The 22,441-nt window shown below is 49.0% G+C and overlaps 1 protein-coding gene across 4 annotated transcripts in view; it reads left to right on the top strand.

The window, feature by feature from the left end:
- The window catches only part of MACF1 (microtubule-actin crosslinking factor 1), a 340,530-nt gene that overhangs the window by 3,906 nt on the left and 314,183 nt on the right, over positions 1 to 22,441 (top strand). The window contains exon 1 of one of the 4 annotated variants that reach the window (XM_027537747.1): positions 13,747 to 14,076. The exons of the other annotated variants lie outside the window; for them this stretch is intronic. Coding sequence (XP_027393548.1) covers positions 13,983 to 14,076 — 94 coding nt within the window. The 5' untranslated portion in view covers positions 13,747 to 13,982. Of the gene's footprint in view, positions 1 to 13,746; positions 14,077 to 22,441 lie in introns of those variants that run through there. 4 annotated transcript variants of the gene reach the window in all.

Raw genomic sequence — 22,441 nt, 5'->3', positions numbered from 1 at the left:
TGCTAAGAGTTGGACACGACTAAGCGACTTCACTTTCATTTTCAATAGACAATGCTGCATTGAACATCTTTATAAATCAAAACGTTTAACTTCATTGAGTTACTTCCTTGGAATAAAGTCCTTGGAGAAGGCAGTTTCACTCACATTGCCTTCTAAAAATGTGGTTCCTGTTTACCCTTTCTGCAGAGTGAAAGCTGGGGCTACTGCCCCTTTGCTGAGCAGCAGAACTGTTGCCAGGGCAGTGGTCACCAGCCCAGATGTTGGAGTCAGAGAGGGGAGGTGCTGGACTGTGGCCCCACCTCCAACCAGCTGTGTGATTCTGGGCAAGTCTCTCACCCCTGCCAGAGCCTCACTTTTGTCCTCTTGAGGATGCTTCCTGTGCAGGGCTCTTGTGAGGATTAGAGGAGAAAATGTATATAAAGCTCTTAGCACGGTTCTTGGCTCAGTAAAGGGGAAGCGCTCTCTCTGCTGCTTCCACCAAAGGCTGGATCCGGAGCTGCCTCCGTGGGTTGTGCTCAGCCTCTCAGGAGGCGTTGGTGCCAGAGTGCAGATAGAAAGACAGACAAAGCAGTGCCTGCAGCGAATTCAGTGACATCACCCACTTTCAATCCATCATCAAGGCCTGTCCTGCTCCCTCTTTTGCGTCCCTCAAACAATGCACCCTGCCCACCTCCACTTTATCGTCTCTACCTGTACCACCAAACACCATCTGATAGTTCTCCTCCTTCCAGTCCTGCCCCATTTCCTCCACATGACTGGCAGAGTATTTTGTTCAAAAATCAAACCTGATTCTGTTCCTCAGCTGCTTACCAACTTTCTTTGGCTCTTCATCCCTGTGGGATAAAGGCTATATCAGACACCCATCAAAATTACCCCTACTCCCAGGTACCCTGCCACATGGAGCTGTTCCTCGACCCCCACAGATCAGACCTCCATGCCTGAACTTTCTTCTCTGCGAGGTGGTGGAAGCCCCCCTCCTCTCATAAGTGCCACCTCCTCTGTCCCTGTTGCCCCAGAGGTATCCAGAGCTCCCTCCTCCGCTCTTGTATTCATGCTTTTCTCTCCTCTGTGTTCCCTGGTACAGTAGAGCAGTTATCCCATGGGGTGCCCATCACTCCCTTAGGACTGTGAACAATTCCAGACCTTGTCTCATTGATTTTTTTTTCTTGATGGTTTTACCCCCAGCTCCTTGCACAGAGCCTTGTGCATATTGGAGATCAACCAGTATTGAATGAATGAATGAAGGCAAGGAGTGTTGAGAGGATAATATGTGACAGATTGTGATCCAGGAACAGGCAGTGGGTTGTAATGGAAAGCTCGACAGGGAGAGGGCTATGTGGGCTCAAGTAATCAGGATGGGATTTGAGAGGAGTTGAGCCTCAAGAGAGGAGACCTGGAAGACAAGCTGGAGAGTTTGAACCCCTTTTGTGGACTTCCTTTGTGGCTCAGCTGGTAAAGAATCCACCTGCAGTGCGGGAGACCTGGGTTTGACCCCTGGGTTGGGAAGATCTCCTGGAGAAGGGAAAGGCTACCCACTCCAGTATTCTGGCCTGGAGAATTCCATGGATTGTACAGTCCATGGGGTCGCAGAGAGTCAGACACGACTGAATGACTTTGACTGTGGGCAGTAGGAAGCCCTTGAAGGAAGGACTCCTTGGTCCTTCTCAAGACCTCTGGGACAATGGCATCAGTCAGTGAAGTTTCAGAGCTGTCCCTGTGATGCAGGAGGGGTTTATTTGTTTCTAGCCTTGAAGGGCCCTCATCGAGGGGCCTCTGAATGCTCAAACCCCTCATTCCTCTGAAGGCAGCAGGGCAGAGGCCTTTTTCTCCCTTCCTCACACCCTCTAGCCCCATGCTCTATTGCCCATGTGCACAGATGTGGAGCCCGCGGATATGGGGGGGTCAACTGTATCATATCAACTGATCTATAAGGGACTTGGGCATCTGTGGGTTTTGGTACCTCCTGGCGTTCTGGAACCAATCCCTTGCACACACTGAGGGATGACTGTACTTATAGATTCCTTTGTGATGAATTCCCCTCCCAGGCTTCTCTGAAGAGCCCCAAGGGATGATTTGCCTGCTGTTTAGCATTCTGAGTCTAGAACAGAAATGGACTCAAGGGGGCTCAGTCCCTGAGGGTGCTGCTGGGTCCACTGAACCATGGGACAGGCAGGCCCTGTGCTGTTTCGGGCACTGGGACTGATCTTCTTTACATCCTGACATTGCCACGTGACTGTCTTGGGGAGGGGGCTGGGCCAGTGAGGCTGAAAATGGGGAGACTGTGCCGTGGTTAAAAATAACTTGTGTGCTGCAGTTGGGCGTGTTTCGTTAGCAGGAGAGAGGCGAGGCAGCAGAGGAGAGGCGGGACTGCTACTTCAGGGCCCCGGCTGAAATCTTCCTGTGATTTCAGAGCCTGGTGGGGGTTCTACCAGAGTAATTAAGAAGGCAGCCTTCCTTCTCCGGCAGTTGCTTCCTGTGAGGGTGGGAAGGGCACGTTTGGGAGACCCTGTGTGCTCTGAAGCTCTCTGAAGTTAGAACTTACATTCGGGGAGGAAATGAAGTCAATCTTATCCTGGAAGCCAGCTGAGGCCTGTGTAATTTCCTCCTCCCTGTGGGCCTGGGTTCTGAAGCAAAGTAGGGGTGTCAGAGTCAGTCTCACCAAATATACAGACTGCCCCGGTGCCTGGCCTACTCGGCGCGCTGCACGGGTCTCAGGGCCTCCCTCATGCTGGAGAGGTGAATGGGGGACCCCTGATGATGACACATGTCAGATGGAGAGGCATGTTGGGCTGACAAAACTGCTGATTTCAAGTCTACAAAATCAGAACAGGTTCTAGGGGCCTCACACATGCTATAACCAATTCTCCCCGTCCTCATCCTTTCCCTCCATTTTTTTCTTTCTCTCTACCTTGCTAGAGAGAAATACCTACCTATTCTCAACTCCTTAAGCCCAGCCACACCAAAGTGGAACATTAGTCGTTAACAAGAAAACCTTGTTTCTGTTGATCATAGAGATTTCATGATAACAGCACGTTAGGTGGGACCCGTGTTAGAGTCTGAGGTCCAGAGGATTTAAGGGACTTGCCTGGAGTCACGCAGGACCAGTAGACCCAGATCGTCTAACTCCAGGTACATTGCTGTTTCCATTCCCTTAGGCAATACCTGACAACCAGGCCAGCTGGATTTTTCTGCTGGCTACAATCTAAATAGCTGACTGGGCCTCCAGACTCACCAGAGAGTCATTCTGGTCACCTCTGGGAGAGGCTTCACAATCCTGAGCTATAGAAAAAAGCAAAGACGAAGATCTAGTGGAGTTTGCCTCTTCGGAGCCTTTAGCTCTCTGTTATTGAACAGCAATAGAAATACCCTTATTCATTGGTGAAGGGTGGGCAGGGCCACATGGAAGGGGGGATCTGGGGAGGGTACTTGGGCAAGGAGCCCAACCTCACAGGCTAGAAGAGGGCAGAGGAGTGAAAGTTGTATCCCTCGGGGCTTGTGAAGCCTGGGGGAGAAAAAACCAGTGTAGGACCCTAGTCACATGGCTGGACACCACACGACTCTAGGGGGCGCCATTCAGCTTTTGTTATTGTAAATTTGTATTTTATTGTGGCAAGTTTCCTGCAGATGGCAGTAAAGTGTCTGATAGAAGGGACCCTGTTTGGGCTAGGGGCTGGGCTGGGGGCAGGAGGGATTCCTCATCTACCTACCAATCAGGAATTCAACCATGTAACGTCATATATTCAGGACTCTCCCTGTTCTTGGCATTGATACTTAAAGAGACTGAAAATGGAATCAATTCTTCGTGGAACTAGTTCAGAGGCCAGAAGGGAAAAAATAATTACTTTCCTGTATGTGTTGTGAAATAGGGCTTCCTAGGTGGCGCAGTGGAAGAGAATTGCCTGCCAATGTAGAAAACGCAAGAGATGGGGATTCCATCCCTGGATCCGGAAGATCCCCTGAAGTAGGAAATGGAAACCCACTCCAGTATTGTTGCCTGGGAAATTCCATGGTCAGAGGATCCTGGAGGGCTACAGTCCATGGGGTTGCGAAGAATCGGACATGAATGAGCAACTGAGCATGCACACATGCATTGTGAAAAGGGGGAGCACAGGGACTCAGGGCTGAGGCATGGCCTCCCATGAGCCAGTAGAAAGCATCTGTAGGATTTGTTCCTGGGAGCCCTTCAGCAGGTGCTTGTGAAATCATCATCCCCAGCATCTGTTCCAAGGTGGTCTCCCCCAAGAAGCCTTCCCTGATTTCTCCACCAGTCAGACAGCAATTGTGTCTCTAAGCCTTGTTTCAACTGGCCTTCTGTTAAAGCTCATTGTTTCCAGGTGTGTTTCCCTCACCAGATCTAGAGCTCACTGTAGTCAGGAGGCCCATCTCACCCTTCCTGGTTTTGCCCCAAGATCTCACTCTGAGAATGTGGGCTCTAGAAGCTAATGGCTCTGTGAGGGCTGTGAAATTCAACTTGATGCTGGGGTTTGCTCCTGCCTTTGAGCCTAAGCTCAGCTACTGGAGTGATTCAAGGGCTCACCCCTGGGGAGACAGCCTCGAGAGCGCTTGCCTGGTCAGGGCAAGAAGCTTGCTTCTTTGTGCCCGTGTGTCTCTCCTCCAGGATGGAAGCTCTCAGATGGTTCCTGTTGGCTTGGTCATTCATTCATTCGGTTAAAAAAGTGGGTTTAGCCCCAGCTGTGTGCCGGGCACTGTGGAGACAAGTGAATCTGGAGTCAGAAAACCCGAGCGAATGATTTTATTTCTTTGGGCTTCAATTTCCTTATCTGTACAAGGGAGGTGATGACATCTGATTTGAATGATCATTGGATGAGAGTCAAAACATGCCAGACAAACATGGGTTAACATGTCTGATACTGCACCTGGCGTGTCATTCCTTGCTTCTCCCTGGACAGCTAGAGGAGACAGTGGGGAGGGACCCCAGGAGGCCAGCAGTTTCCTAGGTGAGCAAGGAAGAGGCCCCAGTCTCTTAGTCTTGTACCTTTTTTTGTTCACTCCAGGGCTTTGTCAAAGAGCAGATGGAAGTGTGTGTGCGCGTGTGTGTGTGTCTGTGTTTCTGGCCAAGCCATGATGGGAAGAATGGGATGCGGGGGTGGGGAGGATGGATGCCTAAAAATTCCACTGGGAATCCCTCCTCCTGAGCCCAAGGAGCCTCCTCCTTCTCTCCGGCTCCTCTGCTTCTTACTGGCAGTATCCTCAGAGTCCCAGGCCCTGTCTTGGAGCTCCGTTTCAGTAGCAGGAGAGATGAACAGGAGAGAGTCCCTGAAAGTGGGGCAGAATGAATTGTAGCTACACACCACCGGCTCAGCTCCAGCTCTTTGAAAGTGAATCTGGGTCACATTAGCTGCAGGGATGGAAAGCGACCACGTGGGCAGAATTCTGTGCAAGCAGCAGAAAAGACAGCCAAGCTGTCCTTTCTCTGAGGCTCAGGGTCCCTGTGGGACCCCCAGCTGGTCAGGGAAGGTGGTTGTCACATTGTGAGGTGCCATCTTTATGTTGCTGAATTCCCATCATGCTTTTTGAGTGGCTTCCCAGGTGACACAGAGGCAGGTTTGGAGTGGCAGTCTGACTCACGCCCTTTCTATTCTGAGAGCAGCGTAGAACCGAGATTAGGAATGCGGAGGAAGGATCGGTTAACTTGGGGGGCTGTGGAAGGCTGCCATTTCTCAGCCCCAGGGGTTTTGATGCCTCCAGAGGGGCTGACAGTACAGCAGGGTCAGGGGCTGCACTTGTCTTTTATTCCAGTGGTCCTTCCCCTGGGGAAAGGTCTGTGAACACACCTGGTGTGAATGTTAAGAATCTATCATCACCATCTTGCTGTCTCAAGCCTGGCCGGTTGCTGTGGCTAGGACCTGCCGTGATTTGGCCCTGGGGCTGCCTGTTGCCACCTGTCAGGTAGAAGCTGGCCAGCTTCCTGGCTGTGCCTTGGCTTCCCTGCAGGAGCAGAGCTGGTACTCCTGGCTGTAATCTCCGCCCAGACTTAGGATGCTGCTGCAGAGATGGTCTGGAAGGCCCTGTAACCTGAGGGGTGATTATGGGCTGACATATCTGTCCTCAGCTATGTCCCACCCCTACCCCAGAAGGTACCAGGCTTTTGCCTTTGGGTCAAGGGGAGGTTTCTGCCTGGAGCCTCACTGGGTGTATCTCTAGGCATCCTCTTCCCTTCTCATTCCATCTTCCTTTTCTCTTTTCCTAAATTTCCATTCATTCACTCCAAGGAATGGCTTTGGGAGTTGGCTGGAGTCCCGGGTCCATCACTTCATCAGGTGGGTGACCTGAGTAGTTACTAACTTCACCGAGCCTCACTTTCTCACAGTTAAAACGAGGGCACAAAAATGCCACTGCCAGGTCTCGCAGGTGGATTAACTGAGATAATGGAGGTGAGGGACTTGGCCGTGCCTGCTGTGCAGTCAGACTTGATACACGTTAGCTATTCTCATCAGTATCATTCATTCGTGCACTTGTGCACTGATTTATGATTTGTTGATTCATCCCTTTGCTCATTCATTGTTCATTTAACCATATTCCTAGGGCTGCTGTGTGGGCTTCCTAGGTGGGGCTAATGGTGAAGAACCTGCCTGCCAATGCAGGAGACATAAGAGATATGGGTTCAATTCTGAGGTAGGGAAGATCCCTGGAGGAGGGCATGGCAACCCACTCCAGTATTCTTGCCCGGAGAATCCCATGGACAGAGGAGCCTGGTGGGCTACAGTCCAATGGGTCACAAAGGGTTGGACATGACTGAAAGCACACACCCTCACCCAGGACTGCTGTGTGCTAGACTCAGAGTGGGCTTTAGAGCCCAGTTCCAGCCTGTGAAGGCAGCTAGGATGCAGCATGAACTGTGCACCATGCTGCCCAGAATTGTGAGGCTGTTCTGAGAGGGAAGGGCTTCCTCCTACTTCTGCCCTGCCTCCCAGCTTAGAGCAATGATGGCATTTGATCTGCGACTTGGAAAAGAGATAGGAATTTGTCAGGACAACCTGAAGAGAGAGGGTATGTCCCTGTTGCTTGGTTCTGTTCTTGCTCTCCTTTCTTTGGCCTCAGTAGAAAGGATGAAAGGGAGGTGAAGAGAGAATAGTTGATGGGAGTTAGGATGAAGGAATCCACAGGGTGGTTTGGGGAGTTGAACTCTGGACTCAGTCCAGGAGCTCCTGAGAGCTGATGCCAGCTGGGATCCCCTAGTAAACAGTAGCGGGAAAAGCAACTGTGTTTTGAGTTTGAAACGTGTGCCAGGCATGAACATGTATTGTTTAATCCTTATGGAACCTTGGAAAGTTGTTGCTATTCTCCCTTTTTACAGAAGAGGAGGTTGAGGAACTTGTTTGAGCTCATACAGTTGGCCGATAGTGGAACCGGGATGCAGTACTGAACCTGCACAGCATCCCTGAAACATAACATGGGCACGTGCCCTTTGGAGATGCTTATTGCCGGCGTTCAGGTTGGCCTAACTCCAAATCCCCTGCCTTCTGCAGAACACTTCAAACATATACTATAAAGCTCTGAGAATACAATAGTCTCCCATTACCCAGATTCAAGAATTATCAATTCATGGCCAATCTCAGTTCATAACATCTCCCAATTCTGCTTCCCCAGTTACATAGATGTACATTCCAGAAATCACATACTTTCAGCTCCCACAGGTAGTGGCTCAGTGGTAAAGACTCTGCCTGCCAATGCAGGAGACATGGGTTTGATCCCTGGGTCGGGAAGATCCCCTGATGTAGGAAATGGCAACCCACTCCAGTATTCTTGCCTGGGAAATCCCATGGACAGAGGAGCTACAGTCCATGGGGTGGCAAAAGAGTTGGACACAACTTCGTGACTAGACGATAACATCTCCCACACTTCTTAACTATTCCCTTGCCTTTCCCCCCGTAGGAAGTATATCAGTTTAGTTGCTCAGTAGTTCTGTCTGAAGTCTGGCCAAGTTCCACGGAACCATTTCACAGAAGGGCGAGGAGGGATTTTTGACTCCTGGCCCAGGGGTGTGTCAGCGTCGCTCGTCTGATCCTCAGTTCCTCCCGGCTTGAGGTCCATGCCCTGCTTCCCAGACGCACAGAGCTAGGCTGGAGTGCACCTGGTTCTGTGAAATCTTGATTTCTGAGGGTGGTGTCTGTCTGGTTTGCCTAAAATACTTCAAATCCACATACCCTGGGTTTGAATCAGCACCCTGCCAATGTACTTGAGGAAAGTACCCCCAAAATAGATTTTGGAGGGTTTGGTCTTGAGAAACTAAAGTTGAGATGCTAAAGGAGTGAAATCTTTTAAAACCACGTGCCGTCCTGTATTCCGTCGCTTCAGTCCTGTCCGACTCTTTGCTACCTAATGGACTGTGGCCTGCCAGGCTCCTCTGTCCATGGGATTCTCCAGGCAAGAATACTGGAGTGGATTGCTGTGCCCTCCTCCAGATCTTCCCAACCCAGGAATTGAACCTATATCTCTGGCGTCTCCTGCATTGCAGGCAGGTTCTTTACCCACTGAGCCACCCGGGAAGCCCTAGAGGGGAGGAATTCTGTTCATGTGCGTATCTATGTAACTCAGCCCCAGGTCTATGCTGTCACTGCTGAATTGTTCCATGTGACTCTGATCTTCTGCAGGAGTAGCCCCTGCTCTCTAAACCTGAGGTAGTATAAGCTGGTGAGATGTTTCAAGTGGAAGGGAGCTTTATAGGTTACAAGCCACACCTCCTAATTTGGGGAGCCTCCCAATTCCCCAAGGGGTCCAGACTGCCTGTGGCCCTGTTTGGTAGGAACTTCAGAGGCCCCCCACCCCGCCGGATGAGGCCCCTCCTGACCCAGAGCAGGAAGGGAGATTGGGTGTGGTCCAGTACACGGGGCTCATGTCGGCCTAGATTCCTTAAAAAAAGAAAATAAAACATATTCACAGAGACTGGGAGATCGGAGAGCGGCCAGTACCTTTCCAGCTTCTACTGATATGTTTCAAGTGCTAAGCTTTGTGCTTAGGTTCTTCTATGCTTTGTTTGACCTAATCCTTGAAATAACTTGAGGAGGCAGACGTGCTGCAATAGAGGAAACAAACCCAGAGAGTTGGGTAACTTGCTCAAGGCCTCCCAGCCAGTGAGGGACCAAGCTGGGAATGGCACTAGCTCTGCCTAGGGTAACCCACTGCCTCCCCCATTACAAGGAACAGTAGTTTAATAATAGCTAACATCTGTGTGCCACTTCAAGGTTCACGGAATGTCTTAACACCCATTATCTCCAAGGAGCCTCAGGAAGCCCGGGGTGGGCAAGTTATTCCACGCCCCTTTGAGACAACTGCCTATCAGGGGTCCAGCTTCTGCTCATTTCCTCCAGTAAGGATTGAAGAGTCTTTGGCATTGGCTCTGATAAGCCAGAGGAGAAGGCCCAGGGAGAGGCTGAGGTGGAGAGACTTGGCCAGTTGCTATGGTAACCCAGATGGCTGAGTAACCATTTTGAGGGTTGCTATGGTGACAGGGTGATGGGCTGCTGGGTGGCTGCGATCTTGTCTTTCTGGGTGGCTGGCACCATCCAGGCCTCATAAATTAGTGGTGTTGTACTTTCTGAAAGGAAGAGGGCAGCATGATAGTGGGCAAATTCCTACCCCAGAAGCAGATTTGGGAACTTTAGGCAAAGTTTAGCAAGGGTTTCCAAGGGCTGGGCTGAAAAGGAGCTTTGGCTGGGACTAGCTAAAGCTAATGTCTAAAAAGGATGGTGGGGCTGGGCCTGGAGGTAGGTCTTCTAAGCCTAGAACTAGATTTTCTTCCAAGAGTTGACCAATGGATAGCCCCTTTAGTGTCTGTCTGTCTGGTTGGCTGGCTCCTGCTACTGTTAGGGCACAGGAGACAGTGTACCTTTGCAAAGAGGATCAGAGAAAACACACACACACACACACCCACCCTCCCTATTAGCAAGTAATTTATTTATAAAGCAGCAATTAACACATGTAAAATAATGCATCATGAGCCAAACTGAAGAAGTGCTAGGAGTAAGCTTTCCAAAGGCTGGAGGAGCACCAGCAGGAGAAATGATTTGCACTTCCCTCTTTCCTCTCTCTGCACAACCTGCCCTCAGCTCTCGGCCACTGAGTGGACACTGAATTGGACTCAGTTGTCTTGAATCGCAGATCTAGTTCACAGCCCCCACCTCTGTGTGATTTCAACAAGGCACGCATGCCTTCAGCAAATATTTACTGAGCACCCACTAGGTGCAAAGCATTGTGTTCGGCCGTGTGACGAAGAAAGTGAAATCAATTCTTCTGCCTCAAAGAACTTGTGAACCAGGGCACTAGGAGGCAGTGATGTAGATAGATATGCACAGTATATGTGGTTGCCCCAGGAATGGGGAAAGAATTGGTTTGTGGTTGGGATTTTGAGAAGAGCCTCTTCTATCTGAATTGACTAAAAAATAACCTCAGGTCGTTTTCAGGTGAGCTTTTACAAGATGCGCAGGGGATCATTAGATGGAATTGGGGTGGAGGACATTCCAGGTGAAGGTTCTGAGTTTGATTGTTAGGGATAAGGGAAATCAGACTGTAAAGGAAGGTAGATGTCAAAATATGGAGGACTTTGAATTCCGGGCAGAGATAAGGGAAGCTGTGAGAGAAGCATACTTTCTTAAATACCCTTGCCTCCTAGGGAGTCAGAAGCCACAGGCAGCTGAGTATTTTAGGATCATCTGGTTCAGTCATTCATGCATTTAATCAAAAGTTAAAACAAATATTTAATCAGTGCCCTCTAGGCCAGGTCATTTGCTAAATGCTAAGGACCCCGTGGTGAACTAGACACACAAACAACAGCCCTCAGGGAGCTAGTGACTTAGTAAGGAAGGAAGACACTGAACCTGTAACTTCAGTGTGATGGTTATTACCTAAGGGGAGTAGAGAGGCAGGAGGGCCTACTAATCCGAGAGATGAAGGCTGGCTTCCCTGTGGGATTTTCAGCAGAGGCCTGAGCAGGAGCGAGCCAGGATAAAGAGAGCAGTGGAGGGTTCTGGCCTGGGAGAAAAGCACGTGGGAAGGCCTTGAGGCAAGAGAACCCATAGGAGGTGGTGAAAGAAGTTGAGCCTTAGGGAGAGAGGCACCTGGTGAGGCTTTTAAGAAGGAGAGGACACTCAGAGAAAAATAGGGCTTTATTTACTTGCATTACCCCTTCCCACCACTAGATGCCCTTCGGAGTACACCTTGTCTCCTTCAGCCTCCCCATGGCAGCCTCTTTGGAAATGCAACAGCAGTCTCACTATTGGAGCAAAGGAAAATCATAGACCAAAAGGCGAGAGCCTCAGAGTTGTCCCAATTGTGTGGTCTGGCTATAAATTTAGACGGTTGCTTGGAAAAAACCAAAAACCTCCCCTTCCTAGGCTTCATTCTTCCCATTACCCCCCACCCCCCCAGCAGCCGCTTTGTTCCTCTATCCTTGTAAAATTTTCTCTGTATAAAACGGGAACATCAGCCAAACATGTGGACTTCCCCTTTTCCATTCATTAGAAGAATGCATTACTTCAAAATCTCTTGGGAGCATTTAAATGCAAATCGTGTCAAGAAGCCCTTCTAGCCACAACCCAAACCAGAACTTTCTTCCTTAATTACCATGCTTCTTAATGGCATCTCAACCCCTTGCCCTCTCCCCCGGATCACCCCCCAGGCCTCCAACAAAGCCTGGTTCCCAGAATAGATTCTCATTCCCTTCCTGCACTTGTCTTTCCTCACCTTTGGCAATTCTTGAGGAACCTGCTCGCTAAGTGTGCATGTAGCAGCCCCAGGAAGGGATGGAGCAACTTTCCAATTTACTGTGCTGAAAATGAGGAGGCAGATGCTGTTTGGGGGCAAGGGTGGAGGTGTGTGTGTCTGTATGTTTGTGTCTGGGCTTTCCTAGCTCCTCTGCTATGAAATAATATAGGAAATGCAGATGACTCAGCATGAATACAGTCAAGATCCTCGGAGTTAGCATTTCTATATTCTCCGCCGTTTACGAAAAATGTGCTTATGCCATCAATCACCGACTTCTGCATCCTGCATTTTCTACTGAAAGCCTTTTATTTATTTTAAAAAGAATAAACCTCAAGCTTCTTCTCTTCCTTTTCTTAAACTGAGCTCATTAGCAGTTGATGCCAAACTGCGAACTAGCTTTTTTTGAGCACAGAGCACTAAACTGGAAGGAAACGAGCATTTGTCCAAGGCGCCTCCCTGTCTGTCCTCTTTCAGGCCCTTCCCTGTATGATCTCTATGCCTAGAAGTTGGGCAGGTCAGCAAAATTTGATGGAAAAAGACATGATTAATGACTTGCTCACACAATTTCTGATCATAGTATGATGTGGAAACAACCAGCAAGCACCTATTAGTGAAAAGCATCATCTACTCATAGCGTACAGAGATGCAGGCCTTGCCCGGGGGTGAGAAGCTTCTCTTAAGAATCTGGAGAATGGGAACCGAAATGGAAGCCCAAGTCCCATATTTGTCAGCTTAGTGTCACATGAATTCTTTTTTGACTTGCTGGTGCGCTGTTATTATGAGATCAGTGAGCCTAATTTTTAACTCACAACCACATTTCCACCTGTTTCCCGCTGCCCTCCCCCTAAACCCCCAAAATTAACAGACTTGCTGAGGCTGGGAAGGATAATGGCTAGATAGGTGTAGATGTGGGCAAAAATTCACCTGCATTTACCTGAGTTCCTCACTGCTCTTGCCTCAGTGCAGTCCATGAACACTGGGCCTGAATGGAGGATCAGAGGGTGTTGGGAATGCCCTCCTCAAAATGGTCCCCAGTATATTCCTACCCACATTCACCAGCACTCTTTCTTCATTCTTTCCCTTTTCCCTGATGACAGAGAGTTAGTGGCTTGCCTTTTTCTTCTGTGAGCAGTTAGGCTCCAGAATCCTTTTGTTGCATAGCAGACCTTGTTCAGCCTCAGATCCCCACATTTCTCCCTTTTGATCTAAGCCTCTGTTCCTATGGCTATCACAGTGTAATAATATTCCTGTTGCATCGTTTCCCTGTAGATGTGTTATCTCCCCTCTCTCCTCTTGTTCACCCCACGGTTCAGTCAGAATCCTGTTTTCATTCCCTCAGTTGTCATTTCTCAGGCTCTGGCTCCTCGTTCTTGGCCTGGTTTATTTCATGGTGCTGGGATTCAGTTTCTTCCGTTTCTGGAAGACCCTTTGTTCCTGGGATTCTTTGTGGTCTGAGTGTTCCCTTGGCCTCGCCCGGCAGCCCGTCTGGATCTTGCCCCGGCTTCCTCCTGACCGTGTCTGGCCCTGCGACCTATCTAGGTCTTTGGCTCGCTCCCTAACCTTCAGCGTCTCTGGGTCCTTCTCCAGCCGCGGCACAGGCCCAGCTCGGCTTCTCTCCAGCCAGGGGGCTCCCTCCTTTGTCCCGGCTTCGGGTGTGGGTCCGCCCCGAGTGGGGCAGCCCGCCCGCCCCGCCGAGTGGGCCCCGGAGCTCTCCCCACCGCGGCGGCCGGCCGGGCCTTTCATCCCGACGCGCCGGGAGCCTCCCACCCGGCGGGGCTCGGGCGGAACGCCCCCGCGGGGGCCGGCCTCCCGCCCCCCACTCCGGCCCCCTCCGCGTCCCGGCCGCGCGGGGGTCCACAGACCCCGGGGTGGGGGTGGAGGGGGTCGGGGGGGCTGCCGCTCGGGGCCCGAGGAGGCGGCGGGGAGAGGGGCGGGGAGCGGGCCGGGCCTGGCGCTCCTGACGGGAGGAGCCGCCGCCACCGCCGGCGGCGGGGCGGGCTGAGGGAGGAGCGGAGCCGAGGGGTGGGGAGGCGGAAACGCCAGCGGGACCGGCGGCGGAGCGCGAGCGGGCTGAGGAGCCGAGCGCGAGCGGCAGGCCGGACGAGGCGGGCGCGGAGCGGAGAACCGAGAGCCGGGGGCACCGCCACCACCGTCGCCCTCGGGCCGCACAAAGGGGTCGAGGCTGGGGCGGCCGCCTCAGCGCGCCGGCCTGGAAGCGGCGCCCGCCGGGGCCCCGGGAGAGCGCGGCGCGGGCGGCCATGGCCGGCTACGTGCCGGGTCAGCAGCCGGCCAACCGCAACCAGGAGAAGGAGTTCGTGCAGGCGTACGAGGATGTGCTGGAGCGCTACAAAGGTGCGGCGGCGGGCGGGCGGGCGGCCCCGGCCGGGGACAGGCTGGAGCCGGGGCCCGCGGCAGGTGGGGCGGCGGGCGGGGTGGCGCCCACCCGCGCTGGGGCCGGGCCGGAGCGGCCGTGGGCCGAAGCCGGCTCGTTTCTAGAGTTGAGATGAGCCTCCGAGCCCTCTCCCACCTGGGACGGTGCCTTCACAGCACTAGTTACATTATGTGCCCTGTTATCTGGCCTCCGCTAGAAGGAGGCGAGGCCAGGCGCCGCTTCGGAGACCAAACGCGGTGGGGAGTGCGGGGAGGAGGAGGAGGAGGAGCCGAGGCGGGAGAAGCCACCCGTTCCTGGAGAGGCTCGGACCTCCGCGTGCCCGCCGGGGTCCCTCGCCCCCTTTTGTCTCCTTCGGCCTCCGATCAGTCGCGTGGCAGCGGAGGTTGTGAATCACCTTGGTTCCTTGGGGGTCGGGGTGGGGGGCAGCGGGTGAGCATCGGGCGGGGTCGGTGAGCGTGCAGGTTTGGTGGCGAGGCCGCCTCCCACCCCCAGCCCCTGGGCTTCCAGCCTGATCGAGGCAGGGGTCTACTGCTCTCGGTCCTCCCCACCCCCCCTAAAGATTTGTCTTGGGAGCTCGGATTTCCAACCCCCGGAAGCTCTCTTGCTAAGCAGTTCTGCAAGTTAATGCCTTGTCCAAAGCCTGGGTGTCTGCGGAGAAAGTTTTGACAGGCCTCGAGGCTGGTGGACCGCGTTTGCCTAACTGCTGGAGGTGCCCCTTAAGTGGAAGCAGGGATGCATGGCCTCGGTAGGCCCATGCTTTGATCTTTAACATCTAGTTTTGGGATTTTGCTTCGTGTGGCGGTTGTGCTTGCCACAGACATGGAGATTTCCCCAGAAACTACATAGGCAGCACTTTCTCCTATTTTATTCAGCTGGGGCCCTTGTGACTGGGCTTTTAGTTTCTTTTCATCTGAAGGAGAGGAAACTTCAGCCCTTTTGACCGAGTCCAGCATACTTGTTTATGGCAGCTACTCAGTGAAGGGAAACTAATGAAGAAGCTGTAAAACGCTCCATCCACCGCCACTCCCCCCGCCCCCCCAACTGTGCCATTAGAGCTCTGCTTGGGAATGCAGCAGAGAGAGAGAGAGAGACGTAAAATGCTGAAATGGACCTGCTTAGGAGTTCTACTTGTTCCCTTCTGCATCAGCTCCTGTAAGCTGTCCAGGTTTTCCTGCCTGCAGCAAGTTTTCTGTCAACCCCCTTGTGGTCTTTCTTTTAAGAAATGTGGTTCATTTCAGTGCACAAAGGGATTAGATTGTGCTGCTGCACTTCATTAAAAAAAAATGCTGCTAAGTGGATGGTTTCATTAAGTTTCTTTTGCAGGATTTTGGGCAACTCTTGTGCCCCTCTGGGCCTGTCTCTGGCTGCTGTAGCTTTAAAAACCAGCAGAATTAAAACAAAAATAGATGAAGAAATCCCAGTACTTCATTGGATCATCTTGCTGGTGGCCTCCAGCTGAAAGGAAGTGCGATTGCTGGCAGGTGAAACTAGGAAAGAAGGGAAGTAGGGCTTGTTCCAGGAGAGGCTCCTGTGTCCAGTCCTTTTAGCTGTTCGCTCAGTTTGGCCTTCCTCTGAAGGACTTTGATCAGGTGTATAGGAATTTGATCCTTCCCAGACACAGATCTCTTTTTTTGAGCGGAAGAATGAGTCAAAAATGGTGGGCCAGAGTCAATTAACTTGAGCTATATGAGACTGTTGTGCAGTCTGCTTTATGCTTAAGTGCCGAAGAATTTCTCTCCCTTCTCTGCACCATTCTCACTGGGAAGTCAGGGTGGATTAGCATCCGAACCTTTGTTACTTTGCGGTGTGGAATTCCTGCATTTTCCAGACTTATAAATCCCCTTATTACCTTATAGAGAACTGTTTGCCTAAGCTGGAATCAGTAGAGTGAGCAGGGGAGGTAGTTGGTGAGGTTAAAGCCAAACATTCTTTTGGAGACAGTTGGGGAAAGAGACGTTGATGATGATGGGGATCCTAGACACTCATTGTTTGACCCTTAAATGACTTGGATCTCTCTGCTTCTATTAATTTGTAGTCACCTCACTCTACAAATGAAACAGGATATTCGTATTCAGGAGAGCTAAAGTTTTCAATTGCATAAACTGTCCCAGAAGGGGCAAAGATGAGAAGGGAAGCGATGCATTTGCAGCCTGAGGGGAGTAGGGCAGTATGTATTGCAGCTGTATTAGGGTTGGTTGTCAAGCATGGGTTTTCCAGAATTGTGCCTGGCAACCATTTGCCTGTGTGTTGGTAGTGAGCATGGTTTTGGCAGGATTGGATGCAGCCTGGACATAAACACTCTCTCATTTCCTAAATATCCCAAAGGCTCTTACAGACCTTCACTGGCCAGCAAACAGGAGGAACTAAGTTTAGTTTAGTACCTAAACTTTGGATCCTAACATTTTACAGTGGGCAGCAACCTGACAGAATCAGGGTAGGTTCTTCATTCTTCTGATCCTCCAACGAACAATTATTAAATATCTTTTAAAGGTAACATAGTATTAGCCATGGAGATGCCAGAATTTTGAATGAAATCTGGTTCCTGCCCTCGGTCATTCGTATCTAGCAAGGGAAACATACATGCAAGCAGATCATTGTGATCCTATGATCAGTGCTGGAACAGACGTGTGGGTAAAGTACTGCAGAAGCAGAGGAGAGATGAGTATCTCCCCTTGCGGTTCTCTGGGAGGTCTGAGAAAAGCGGTGACATTTGAGTGAGCCTTTAGGATAAATGGGGTTTAGTCTGATGGAGGAGCATAGGTACGGGAGAAGGCAGAGGAAGTAACACATGCAAAGGCATGAAGGTATGAACTGAACGGAGAGGTTTGAGGAATGGGAGTAGTTGAGTGTGACCGAAGGGCTAGAGTTTTGTGGGAGCAGGTGATACTGTAAAGAACTCAAGAGTCCAGCATATAAAGATTCTTTTGTGGCTTCATTCCATGGGCATTGGGGGAGTCAGTCATTGAAAGTTAAAAAAAAAAAAAAAAAAAGCAACCGTTTGTAGGCCAATTTTATTGCTTCATAATAGAGGACATACCTGTCCAGTGATTGGAAATTCTTACTGCTGCCTGGAATACACTTTTCCTTATACCAAAGTGCTTGTGAAGCTCATAATCAGATGGTTGCTTGGTAAATATCAAAACAAGAGAGAAATGTTTCATCCAGATGATGATATGGACTGGTCACATGTACATTGAGGTCCTTATGAACACCAATGGGAGCTAAGAAGTAACAGTCAGAGAGGTAGGAGAACCAGAAGCTGATTCTTTTCCTAGCGTAGAGACAAACTCTATCCTTGGTCACGTATGGACAGAGTTTTAGCTTTTAGAGAGGAGGTTTACTTCCTTGGTGGCTCAGACGGTAAAGTGTCTGCCTACAATGCTGGAGACCCAGGTTCAATCCTGAGTCGGTAAGATCTCCTAGAGAAGGAAATGGCAACCCATTCCAGTACTCTTGCCTGGAAAATCCCATGGACGGAGAAGCCTGGTAGGCTACAGTCCATGGGGTCACAAGAGTCGGACAGGACTGAGCGACTTCACTTTTCACTTTCTCTTAGAAACAGACACACTCTGGATTTGAGGTGAGTGGTTAAACAAAAAGGGTAATATGTAAGGAGGAATTAGACTATGTTTTCACAAAGCCCTAAAGACTGAAGAGCCTTTACATGCTAGGCTGGACTAGAAATAAAAAAGAACGTTACATTTCAACATTGGTAACATGGATTATTTGGTACATAAAAACTTCCGAGTCCTCACTAGTTGCCAGGGGTATGTGAAGCTAGTTAGGACTGCTTTTTTTTTTAATCATACCACAGAAAAGAACTTATAAAACTTAGTGCACAGAGAGTTAGGAGTGCAGGGTCGGCATACTGTTTAACAAATCGAGCAAGGCTTTGTATTCTTCAGTCCTAGTTTTGCCCTTTACCTACACTGTGTGACCATGGACAAGTTGCTTAACCTCTGAGCTTTGCGTTTCTCATCTGTTAAAATGGGGATGGTAATACTAACTCCTTGGGATTCATAAGAATATAAATGAGCTATTGACACATATTAGGCCATTAATGTTTAGTAAAACCTTCATATATATAGTACTTTGTATTTTACAGAGCGGCCTCATATTCATTACCTTATTTGATCTCCATAATATCCTGTAAGGAAAGTATTATACACGTGGGCAAATTTAGTAATACAGAGTTAAATTATTGTCCAGTAGTCAGAGGATCCTGGTGGCTCAGATGGTAGAGAATCTGCCTGCAATGCAGGAGACACAGGTTTCATCCCTGGGTCAAGAAGATCCCCTGGAGAAGGGAATGGCTACCCACTCCAGTTTTCTTGCCTGGAGAATTCCATGAACAGAGGAATCTGGCAGATTGTAGTCAGTGGGGTTGCAAAGAGTCGGACACAACTAAGAGACTTTGAGCAAGTTCAGTGAGAGGATCCAGGCTTCTAGATGAAAGTTCCATGCTGTATGGAAAGGAAGGAAATTCTTTCATTCTTTCCTTTTTCTACGCAGAAGGAAATTAAAAATCAGAGCAGTGACTTGGTTGAAGTGAGTTAATTGTGAAAATAGTTGCTACTGTCATTGTTTTTTTTTTTCAGTTAGATTTTTATCAAAGTATATATACAGAAAAATATTTTCACAAACATATATCGTGTATACCATCATTCACATCAACAAAAAATGATCAGCATCCACAACCTCCCTGTACTCTCTTCCAGTCACTCCCCTGCCCCCACTATCCTAACTTGTAACATCACAGACTAGTTTTGCCTCTATGTACAGTATGTCTCTGAGAGTGATTAACTGTCATTGTTAATATCATTATTGTTATCAGTTTTTAGCCCCTGAACGACTGTCACACACTTTATGTGGCCTGCATTTCCAGATCTCTGAGCTGTGAAGGATTTATCTTTCTCTCATTATGGGAGAGGTGTCATGGTATATAAATCACTAAAACAATGTAGTGCAAAGTGATAAAGTTTTGTTAACACGGTGGTTGGAAAATACAAGCTTAGGATTTGGTATTGTTTATCTAAGTGACACTGTGAAGCAATCTCTTAGTTAAATGTACACTTGGTTTTTAAGTTCCTTTTTAGAACACAGCCCATGAATTGGAGTGGATAGCTTCTAGACAGAACAATAGAGTAATTGCTACTTCTGGTCATGGACACTGTTAATTCAGAAAGTGAGTCAAATCCGTCTGCTGGGAAATCACAAGGTTTGGCCACATTCATGCTGTTGAAATCATAAATGTGTGCATGTGCTAACAGTGCTTATGAGAGCTACTGCTTGCTTGCTTGCTTACTGTCTTGGACTTGCTTCGCAGGTGACATCATCCACGCCAGGGAAATACATCAGCTGAGGCCTAATTGTCCTGGTACTTTTCAGTGCCAATTTCAGGTTTTCAAGATCATTGTATAGAGAATACTTCAGAGTGCACATCTGGGAAGAGGATCAAATCACAAGTGAACAATTACGGGTTGCACAATGAGTTGGTAGTGTTTTCTCAATGATCCTGAAAACGCCCAGGCATTCCTTTTACTAAATAAGGTTGGCACTTTCAGCTTCTGACAATTATATGTTGAGCCACGTTGCGACTAGGTGTGTGGAGTGCTAAAGCTCCTGCCTTTGCTCCTCATGGTCTTGGCTGGAGTTTAAGCCTCTGTTCTCTTGCTTCTGTCAGGGGCATTTACTAATTTCCAGGCCTGGAGGAACTCTTTCAGACCCATTGGCTTGGTGTGTTTGCAGTATCTAAGAATGTTTATTCCTACTTTTTTGTTACTTCTAGTAAAATACTATCTTTTTCTTCCAGAACTTCTCAGTTCCTAGAATAAATTACACTGAATTTCTGAGTCTTTGTCTCCGGTTTATTTGGACTTCCATAATTTGACTTGTCTTGCACAGCTAATTCTCTCCACTGTGATAGCTCTGTGCTTCATTTGGGCAGGTCTCAGTAATCGTTCCCTCAGGTCCTCATACCTGCCCCTGTGCCTTCATGTTCTCTCTTCCTGGGATGCCTGCTCCCTTTCTCTTTGATTCTTCACATCTTATCTCTCCTTATTAGCGCTAAGCACAAGGCCTGTGTCCTCCATGTGGCTTTTTCCCGTTCCTCTATCAGAAATTGATCTCTCCCTTCACTGATCTCCTGGAATGTCTGCCTCCTAATTAGTCTTTTAACTATATACTGTTTTGTGTTATTCTTGCATTGCCTCATGTCTGTTTGAATTGTTTCCCTAATGAGATTTTATATTCTTACAGAGTAGGGACTTTTCATACTTGTTTTGCATGTGGTCCATTGGCAGAGAATTTCTCTCAAGAGAAAGGGCAATCTTGGCAGCACTTTCAAGTCATATTTTAAGATAATTTTCTTTTCATATTGTACAAGTTGTGTGTGCTTAATGCAGAAAATGATTAAAAAAAATACAGAGCAGTAAGTAGAGCTTTGGGTTATATGCCTTCTGTGTATGGGTGGAGAATGTGGAAAGGCAGGCCTACCTGCAGATAGATGTGCTGTAGCTGGAGAGAACACAGCTCTCAAGAATAGGCCCTTTTTAGCAGCCTGGGATCTCATACCCTTAGCTTGCTTCTGGCTCCGTAAATTTTGTGTCAGATTGTGAGTCTGCTTTTGTGGGGCCCGAACACTTATTTTTCTTTCACTGTTCAGGACTGCTTTCTTCTGCAGGACTATGTGTCAGTCATCAGGATGTGCTAGTTATCAGGGTTGATTTGGGCTGTTGCCTAGGACAAGTTAATGAATTGGTCAGTCAGCATCTTTCTCTTGGGCAAGGGCTTTGCCAGATGTACTGTTGTTGCCTCTTAACATAGCAAATTTCTCTCATCGTTTTTATTCAGAAAGGTAAACAATTCCTTTGTGTGGGTAAAAGAACAAGCTTGCTTGAAGTGTCTGTTGAAGTTCAGATGGTTTCAACCTGCAGGAGCATGTTGAATTGAGATATGTAGGAAGGAATTTTTTTTTTGGCCATGTTTTTCAGTGGGTCTTCAACAGTGAATAAGGTCACTTTTGTACACTGCATTCTACTAGCAGCTATAAGCAGATACTCTATTGGGGAGGGTGTTAACTGGAAGATGGGGGCACTTAGCGTTGAAAAATAACATTAAGATTAGGGATCGAGGGAAAGAAGGTCCTGAACGTTCATATGGGGAGCCTGAGTTTTATGCAATGGACAGGATTAGTGTAGTGACTGTAAATGATGAATGAGAGTGGAGATTGACTCTCTTGCATGTCACTGTTGCAATTGAGTCAAGAGGTTAGATTAAAGTTAGATTAAAGAGGGAGGGGCCTGTTTGAGAGACATTCTGGGCAGGGCTTCCCAGGTGGCATTGACAAAAGAGACGTGGGTTCCATCCCTGAGTTGGGAAGATCCCCTGGAGAAGGGCATGGCAACCCACTCCTGTATTCTTGCCTGGAGAATCACCATGGACAGAGGAGCCTGGCGGGGTGTAGTCCATAGGGTCGCACAGAACCCGACATGACTGAAGTGACTTAGCATGCACAGGGACCTAAGGTTAGATACTGTACCAACATTGTTAACTCTTCTAGAAGATTTTGTCTTGAAAAGAATTAACTATCACTTGTTCCAGGGCTATTCCAAAGCAAAATGTTTTTTCTTGTTTAAAAATCTTCTTCTAAAGAATTTAGTCCATCTGAACTTGTTAGATAGGGCTGTGTGTTTGAACCTAAGGCTCAAGATTGGGTTTCTTGGTCATTACGTCTCACTTAAATTAGCAATGCTGAGTGCCCCAGACACACACTCTTCCCATCCTCTGACAACCTTCAATGTATGCTTCCAGGAACACCTGCTGAGAATTGCATAAGAAATCCTCTTAAATCCCTTCTAAAATCTTCCATTATATCTTAAAGTGCTAATCTCCCAGAGTGTCAGGGGTTGTTTGGAGGATCCATTCATTCATTTAACTAGTGCTTATTTATTAGCCACATCGTGTGGCAGTGGGATCTTAGTTCCCCAACTAGGGATTGAACCCATGCCCTGCAGTGGAAGCACGAGTCTTAACCTCTGGGCCACCAGGGAAGGTCCAATAATCATTTATTGAATATCTGCTCCGAACTAGGCAGTAGGCGAAGTGTTGAAGGAACAAAGATAATGTCTTTGCATCTCTTTGACCTTACGGTCTAACAGGGAAGACATTTTGGTGGACTGACAATGACCTTCCATTGCAGGGAGTGCTGGTGAGCATGAGTCTAGTGCCATGGGCTTGAAAAGGGGTACCCATGATGGCCAAGTGGGGAGGGCCAGGGAGGCATCCAAGGGGGAGTGACTGACTTGCCACCTAGATAGTGAAAAG

This window comes from Bos indicus x Bos taurus, chromosome 3 (assembly GCF_003369695.1).
Source record: "Bos indicus x Bos taurus breed Angus x Brahman F1 hybrid chromosome 3, Bos_hybrid_MaternalHap_v2.0, whole genome shotgun sequence".
NCBI classification, from domain to species: domain Eukaryota; kingdom Metazoa; phylum Chordata; class Mammalia; order Artiodactyla; family Bovidae; genus Bos; species Bos indicus x Bos taurus.
This window is presented reverse-complemented; position numbering and strand designations above follow the sequence as displayed.